The following is an 8,580-nucleotide window of genomic DNA, read 5'->3' as shown; positions in this document are numbered from 1 at the left end:
ATTAGTAACAGTGTGACATGTGAGTACTAAGACTTTACCTTCGCAGTGGTATTCTCAGCAACCTGCATACTATTACTGTAAGGCAGTTTGTACACTTTACTGTGTGTTTATGCTACCCATTCAAAGAACTAAAGCTGCCAGGCTACTTTTTGAGAACCAGTCCACTGTACGTGGGCTTAATAGGACCGAATCTGTGGGTTGCAAATTTGTGAATCTGGTACACTAGCCTTTTCTACAGCCACCATCAGTGCTTTCAACTTAGGGCCCAGCAATGATATGGCACTTTCCCAGGGTCAGTTTTTTGGTATTACCAATGTTTTGTAGTGGAAATGCACAAATCTGCTTTTAAATTAAGCACTGGTAAAGGGATGTGAGGGCCTTGTGTATTTCGAGTGGTTTCTTGTAGAACTAACCGAGTGGGCTTAACGAAGAGAAACTTAACTGTTTTTGTCATTTAAATCTACAAGGAATTAAATCAGGGGTGGGCAATCTCAGTCCACGAGGGCCGGTGTCCCTGCAGGTTTTAGATGTGTCCTCGAACCAACACAGCTGATTTAAATGGATAAATTACCTTCTCAACATGTCCTGAAGTTCTCCAGAGGCCTGGTAACAAACTAATCATGTGATTCAGTTGTTGACCCAAGGTGAGATCTAAAACCTGCAGGGACACCGGCCCTCGTGGACTGAGATTGCCCACCCCTGAATTAAATTGTGGTCGACTCTCATAAGTACAATTATTAATTTACATTAAGGAAACATTCAGTTTTTTCAGACAACAATAGATGCAAGAAGACAGCATATATAGTGTATAGAGCAGGAGCGGCTGTGTGGGTTCCACATTAGTTTTCAGCAGGGCAAAACTCAACATAAGATCAGTGGAATAAGCAACATAACAGATTGGACTAAAGCAAGGCACATCAGGTTGTCCTCAGCTAGTGAACTCTAGCGATGGCGACAGCACAGAGAGTAGGTGCAAAAAGGAAAATGGCACCATAGTGAAATGCAAGGTCTGCTACTACAGCAGATGAATCACGAGGTATCCATGCGAGTCCATGAGAAAACAGGCGTATGGACACAATGTGGAGGTGTAAAAGACTGAATAAGTCTATCCTTTAACTTTATATGCTAAGACCTCCAAAGGAGTATAGTCTGGTTAAAAAAAGAGCAAACAAATGCTGGCATTGAAATAGTTGACCTGCCATCATAATCTAGGCTCAAGCTTGCTGAAAAGGGATTTTAGATTAGCCTTACTTTATCCTTTAAGGTTTATGATCTTTTCTCATTTTGGTCCAGCTTCTACAGACATTGTGATCACACAATGGATTTTGAAAAATCACATGTACTACTTGAAGAATCAAAGGTGGGTTTAGTCCGTCTGACATGATCTGTGATCCTCTGAAAGCTTACCCGGCAAATCTCTGGTATTAATAAAACAACATGTAACGTATTCAGCCAGTTTCCCAGACATTGATTACCCTCTAGACTAGAGACTATTTCAAGGTTTTTTTCCTCTGTACCATAAATCTGAGGGACACGATACCTATGGCAAAAGACTGAAGGGACTATAATTCCTTCTTTTGTGTTATTTTAAAACCTTAATAATTCTTTGTAGCAGAAGCAGCTTTTTCTTCTTCTTCTAGAGACCGGTCTGGTTAAACATAATGAATGCCTGTCTATGAAATTGTAGCTTCTCTGCAGTGGTTAACTTAAAAAAAAGTTTCCTTTTTTTCCCTGTGAAATTGTAGCTTCTCTGAAAGCACTTAAAATGAACCAATCCAGGGATGTAAATGCTCTTCTTACATATTCAGGGATAAGTCGTCACAAGTGAAAAGCAATCCAAGACAAAAAAAAAAAAAATACATGTTGAGGTCCACTGCAGTAGCTCCATATATATTGCATATGATATAAAGTATCTGCGCAGATAGCAGCAAGAGTTGCATTAAACTGCCTCCTTGGCAGGTCCTAGTGGACGTCATTAACCCAGTTCATGTGCTTATGAGAACAAACAGGCATCCAACACCCAGTTAAGAGCCTTGATGATAAAACTCCCGATTGGAGGGGAACTTAATTTGACCAGAACAAGGCTCTTTGAAACTGTCGGTCTTTCTGTGTATGTGCAGGAGGGGTTGCTCTTTTCCTAATCTGCACATCTACCAATTAAGATCTTCACAAATGGGGAACGGGAAGGGGGGGTTATGGTTTGAGCCAGACTGCCGCTATTGCTCAGATACTGGAATAATTTGCCCTTCTACTTCAATCGCCTCTCGCCAGAGGTAATAATCAGCTGTGCCCAGTCTCGCCAAGTCTGGTACTTACTGTACACATCCTAATTATCTCCTGGTAAGAGCTTATTATTTTTCATAATCCATTAAGATAGTCAGAAAGTGTAATTACTCTTTCAGTCTCATCATTCATAGAGTACACGGACTGCCTAGTGACCCAAAAAATTAAAAAAAGATTTTTCTTTTTTAATAAAGGATTTCTATCTGTGGTTTGCTCTGGTTTGGTATCCCAGCAGAAAAGAACATTTTCTCATGTCTGATGTAAAGTAGTGTTAACTCTGTGAGAAAATCTGGAAAAATCCCACTGTCTTTTTTTTAAAGATAATTTTCCATCTTTCATGCTGCACAATATTTGAAATGTTAGGAAAATAGCCCATGAGTATCCTGTTCACTACTGTTATAGAGGTCCTCAAAGAAAGGCCATTAGATTGAAGACAAATAATAATAACAAAAAACTTGGGTTATTTACTCCAATAATGGGTTCAGTCAAACAGACACACGGAGCATAGTGAACCACTGATTTGATAATAAGATTCATATGTGTTTTATGGAGATAGACATTATGAAAATAGCAAATAATCTTATGCATGTGTAGTGTAGTTTAAAAGACTTGATAAATCAATGACAAGATAGCAGCTGCACCAAGACTAATTTTTGCCCTTTCCATTTATTTATCACTCATATGCAGGTGCATCTTTTCCCTGGCACTTCTAAATGTGTGACTGATCACCGGCTGTCGGTGTTAATCCAAGTCAAGTAGCATATTATGCATTTCCCAATGACAGAAAAAAAAAATAAACAGACTCATTTCAGAATGTTGCACTAAGCTTTTTAGCATTAATGCCATGCAAATTAAAAAAAAAAGAGAAATATATGGCAATGCTAACAATCCTCCTGCCTTCACTAATCCTGTGCATGGAAAGTTGGCTGGATGGATAAAGGAAGATAAGATTGCTAACACGCAAAGCCTTATTTTCAACCCTGGAGACTGTTTAATCCCTGTAAAACCATGCTCATTACCTCAGTGAAAAAAGGGGAGATTTGCTTAATTAAGTTGTTAAGAAACCAGCAAACCCTGCAGCTGCCTGAGACCACAGCAAATTTCATTTCGGAGAAAGGCTGTGTGATCGACTGACAGTGTGTGTGGGTGTAGGCTTTGAGTGTGCTTCGGATTGTGTGCTTGACAGAAAGATAACACTAAAATAACATAATCTTTCAACTTCTGTCGGATTAGGATTTTTGTGTTGTTGCTAATTGCTGAAATAAGTGTGAAAGGGCAAAGTGATGGACAGGTACAGGGCAATATTAAACATGTTTTCTTAAATGGCAAATAAAAAGTTGAAAGAGTAAAAAAACATTGTGTTGTGACTTTCTTTGTAAATCAAATAACTGCTGAAGATCCAAACCCACTTCGTGCCTTAGGCACAACTTTAATTTTTATATTAGATAGTGCAGGAGTCTGTTTTTTCTTTTTCTTGGTTATACAATAAGCTACTGACTTATTATATCCCTGTGAAGTAGTAGCTAAACAAGCAACCATTCTCCAAAATTTTACTCTGGTTTGGTTAAACAAAGAAATAAAAGATATTACATTGTTTGTCCTTACAGGAGCTATTGCTAGAGGTTGGTTTAATAGGTTATCTATACATGGGGTATTTTAAGTATTCATCAACTTATTTTGTTGTGAAATCCGGCAGAAGTAGTTAATTTCCGGTCGCCATCTTTGTTTTAAAGGTGAAGTGTACAGTCGGTTCAGAAGTCGACACAAGCTGTTGAGGTGGTCTGTATTCTTGAATATTCTGGCTAGAAAAATAAATATAATATTAATATTAGAATATTCTCGATATCCTAGCAATAAACAAACAGAATGGAGCCCTGGCTAAAAGGATGGACTTATTTAAAAGAGTATGAGGTGGGGAAAAAAGCTAAAACCTCACCTGTTGCATGAGCTGAGATTAGCCACGGGTTAGCCAATGCTCCAAATTTTCAGTAGGGTATTAATGTTTTGAGAAATGTTCAACTGAAATAAAAATTTAATACATTTAATAAAAATTAATCATTTGTTAAACAGGTTGAACAGGATGTGCAACAGCATATCAATCAACCTATTGATGTGCCTTAGAAAACAAGCATACAGGTAGGAATGCAGGCTAATTATAATGGCAGGAGTTTAAAAATGCATGAATTATCATTAGTAACTTCACATAGTTAAAAATGTTTGGCACTTGATGTACCTTTGATTAAATATCAAACCGTATCTTTAGAAATAGTGAAGAGGTTTGTGCTCCAGGCAGTGACACACAGTTTTATGAGTGGCTGTTTCATTTGGGCTGCTCATTACTTTTTAATCACTTGATTAGGGGTATGCGGTAATTGCCCGGTAATTTTAGAAAATGAGCTTCTCAGCTGACAGCATGTTGGGATTTCACCAAGAGGGATCCTAAAGTTTTAAAGTTTGTCACTGACTACACATAAATCACTCCTTAGTTCTCAACCTATACTATTCTGGAATCGTCAAATCAATTATCAGCTGTGTCTGTTTGTTGCTGTTTATTAGTGAGTCTTAGTTTGATGAGATGGAGGTTGTCTAGTATACATTTTTCTTTATTGTTGTGTGTGCATGTTTTAAGAAACTTGAAGTGCTTGGGAGCTGGGATACAGACAGAATACAGACCAGAATAAGGACTAAAAGAATAAGAGTATTGGTGTACTGTCAGATTTGGCAGGTGTAATGCATCCAGTATCAGTTGCTCTGTGTGTTGTGTTGATGACCCAGATAATCATTATTCATTCATAATTACAGCTAATCTTTTCAATAACATGGCAAACGTAACGTGTTTGTGCAAGATGGCCTACTGTGTAATTCAGCCTGCCAACCTGTCAGAACCCTGATAACCGCTGATTAACATGTTAGGTAAAATTTTAACAATATGTACCATTTCTTTCTTCTTGTAGTTTTAACATATTTTTATTTGAATTTGATTTAGTGATGTAAAAGCTTCCCTGGTTCAACAGACTGCTTATGTATTTACTGAAGTCTACGTTTCTAACCTCAGGAGTAATCAGTTTATTATGGATTTAAGTTAAAAACAAATATTAGCTCATGTATTAGCGGTTTCTATTGAATAAAACGTGTCAAACTGATATATTTTCCTCTCCAGCTATCCAATTTCTTTTTCAGTTGGAAGTGAATTTCGTATATATTTTTAGGGATCATTCTGACAACCTGTTTCCAGTCAGTCCAAATACACACACAGGCGTTCTCGTTCCTCTTTTACCACCTTTAACACCCTCACACCCTCGTGTTATTCTCTCCTCACCACTTTGCTGCTCCTGTCTCCTTATGTTGCCTCACAAAACTTGCTGTTTTCTCGCTCTCGCTTCATTCTGAGAAAGATCAAACTCCTTATGAATTACAGGCTCGTGATTTAAATGTTGCATTCCACACTGCAAACACACTCCGTGTGCTTATTATTCCCTTTACATCTGTGTCTCCCTCTTCCTCATGTGACGTTGAACGTCTAAATTACTTTCCTCTGTGTGACATTGCTGTGCAGCCTGTGTGACCATGCTTGCTCGTTTGCTCTTTTTTTAGTTTTCCAATTTTATTTTTGTCCTTATCCCTCCCCTCAACCTACATCTCCCAGCCTTTACTCCTCCGTTTCTACTTCTGCTTCACTTCCCATGACATACGCCGCCCCCCCATCCCCGGCCAAGCAGCCACCACTGTTTTCCCGTCTACTATCTTCCTCCCTGACAGCCTCCTGTTTTGCATCCATCCATCACTCAGTTTGAGGTTGGTGCCATATGAAAATATGAAGGGCTCAGAGACAAATGCGAGCAAAGGTGGCAGTGTTTGCAGGAGGAGGAGGAAAGCTATTCAATAAGAGACTTTGCTTTTGAGAGAGCAAGGGAGGAGAGTGTTGTCTTCCCTCCTCTCTCCCTCCTCCTCCCTCACGCGCGCTCTCTCTCTCCACTCTCTCTCTCTCTCTCTCTGTACAAGCGTGTATTGGTGTGTGCGCCTCCCGTCTCTCCCGGCTCCGCTGTTGTTCGCCGCCACCACAGATGAGCTGGGAAGAGGAGGGAAAGCGGATGTATCTGGCCACAGGAAAGCAGGAGTTTGGATCGGCATACAAGACTAAGCAGCGGCTCTGATCATCAACGACTCTCCCCCTCTCTCTCTTATGCTTTTCTCTGTGTCCCTCTCTCTCTTTCACACGCACACAAACACACACGTGCGCTGTCAGACTCACGCTCGCGCCGGCTGGATGTCTTCTCGCTAGGCTGAACGAGAGAGGTGCTTAGGCTTGTCATTAGTTGAGGGCACGGAAACCATGAGAAGCCTTGTGTGCATGTGCGCTTGGATGTGTGTGGCAGCTCGCATGCACACTCATGCATAAGAGAGTTACCGCGTGAGTGAGAGAGTGTGTGTGTTTTTGAATGGAGATGAGTCGGGACATTAAATACACAGAGGCAGCTTTCTCTGGCTTTCGGCTTAAGTGACTTTCACCTCTTGCTCTGGGTGTCACAGAGGACTTACTTCTGGTGTTTTTGTCTGAAATCAAGCAGTCACAGAGGGCAGCTGAGGAAGAAAGAGAGCAGGGCAGTTTGGGATTTGTGTAGAGTGTGTGTTGAGTGGATGTTTGTATGTGTGTGTTGGGTGTAGTAGGAGCCACAGGCAGTCTGGCAGCCACACTAACTCTGAGCTCAAGGGAGTGATTGAGAATGGAGGTGGAGAGGAGAGGGATGCCCTGAGGGAGCATCTTTCTCCTCTGCTGCTTACTCTTCATAGTAGTTATGTGGGTTGTGGAGATCTTTGTCTTCCTGTATCTACTTCCTCTCATTTTTCAGTTGTTTCTTCTTTTTTATCTGTTGTATTTGCATGCTCTGTGTCAGCGCTTGCTGCAGATCTCTGTTCCAATTTTCTAATTTTTTTTTTTTCATTTTGTCTTTTAGCCTATTTTCCCTGCATCTTGTCAGTGCAGTCAATATGATTTTAGACTATGAATCTAAGCCTTTTACTGAAGTTCCATCTCTGTTTGTGCAGGTGTGAGTTTACGGGTGCTCCCTGGCTGAGGAGGTGGAGAGCCGATGATGGATCTGAAGGAGAACTGTGGCAGTCAGGGGAGCCAGGAAAGCTCCAGCCTGCGTCCCACCTCCTGGCAGGCCTTCGCCCACACCAGCACGCTGCATGGCCTTCGCTTTATCTTCCCTTATGGTCAGCCCAGTGCACGCCGCTTGCTTTGGGCTGTGGCTCTGCTGGCCTGCCTGGGATTGTTAGCCCTGGAAAGTACAGAGCGTTTGGCCTATTTCCTCTCCTACCCTCACGTGACCAGTGTGGATGCTGTGGTGTCAAGCAGCCTGGTTTTCCCTGCTGTGACCATTTGTAACCTCAATGTGTATCGCTTCAGCCGTCTCACACGCAACGACCTGTACCACGCCGGAGAGCTGCTAGCCCTGCTCGATGTGCACCTGGCTATCCCCCAGCCACACCTGGCGGAGCCTGATGTGCTTGCGTTCCTACAGGAAAAGGCAAACTTCACGGCCTACAGGCCCAAAGCGTTCAGCATGAAGGAGTTCATTGAGAGGGTTGGCCATGACCTGGAAGAGATGATGCTCTACTGCAGATACCAAGGTGAAGACTGCAGTCCCAGCGACTTCAAAACTGTGAGTATACTCTCTACGTGTTGTATTCTAAATGTCAGCTCTTTTGGGCTGAGCTGGGATCGGACCCTCTCTGCAGTCTCCTAGTCATCAGGTGGCTCTGTTTCTGTGGTGTTCAGGTTACGTGTAGAAGGTTTCTAGTGAAGAAAAAAACGTTAAATGACTTGGTGGCTGATGGTTGTGCTTTCCCTCCCATGGTGCAAGACTGAGAGCTTCCTGGCTGTTTCTTTTCTGAGTTACTATGTTTGGCTGCACAGGTTGGAGTTTAAGCTTTCTTGAAAATATATTCTTTTCTGTTGCTTTGTTGTTGTCCTCAGCCTTCACACAATAGCATCACCTCACTGGCAAATACAAAATATACTTCAGTGACAAGTCTAAAGTATTTTAGTCACTGAAGCAGAGGAACAGATTTGTCTTGGGCCATAGCGAATAGTAAATTCCCTCATATCCGATTGGCACTTTCTTTATTTCTGCACTCAAGTATTTTTGTTCTCTTAAATCCAGTAACACCAAGTACCAAATAAATAACACCACTAAAATCACTCTGTTGGCTTATCTCAGAGTGGAAAGTCACAGCTAAAACATACCATTATTTTAATATTTTCAGGTGTAGGACCCCTTGGTCTATTCTGTA

At 41.4% G+C, this 8,580-nt stretch overlaps 1 protein-coding gene and 1 long non-coding RNA gene across 6 annotated transcripts in view; one reads left to right on the top strand and one right to left on the bottom strand.

Annotated features, from left to right (window-relative positions):
* Window positions 1-3,959: 3,959 nt before the first annotated feature.
* LOC106098000 (uncharacterized) lies at window positions 3,960-5,052 on the bottom strand. Its single transcript, XR_001224081.3, has 3 exons — window positions 4,517-5,052; window positions 4,220-4,302; window positions 3,960-4,085 (listed from the first exon to the last, which is right to left on the bottom strand). It is a non-coding gene; the product is annotated as an uncharacterized LOC106098000 (long non-coding RNA).
* Window positions 3,970-8,580, top strand: part of asic2 (acid-sensing (proton-gated) ion channel 2) — a 381,467-nt gene continuing 376,856 nt past the window's right edge. The window contains exons 1-3 of one of the 5 annotated variants that reach the window (XM_025906406.1): window positions 4,354-4,419; window positions 5,086-5,196; window positions 7,330-7,949. In XM_025906406.1, coding sequence (XP_025762191.1) covers window positions 7,374-7,949 — 576 coding nt within the window. In that variant the 5' untranslated portion in view covers window positions 4,354-4,419; window positions 5,086-5,196; window positions 7,330-7,373. Of the gene's footprint in view, window positions 4,195-4,353; window positions 4,420-5,085; window positions 5,197-6,303; window positions 6,580-7,329; window positions 7,950-8,580 lie in introns of those variants that run through there. The other 4 variants (XM_019357682.2, XM_003442002.5, XM_025906407.1 and 1 more) reach the window with 4 other exon arrangements.

Source organism: Oreochromis niloticus, linkage group LG4 (assembly GCF_001858045.2).
Source record: "Oreochromis niloticus isolate F11D_XX linkage group LG4, O_niloticus_UMD_NMBU, whole genome shotgun sequence".
NCBI classification, from domain to species: Eukaryota; Metazoa; Chordata; class Actinopteri; order Cichliformes; family Cichlidae; genus Oreochromis; species Oreochromis niloticus.
Note: the sequence above shows the minus strand (reverse complement) of the source record. Positions and strands in the feature narration are given on the sequence as shown.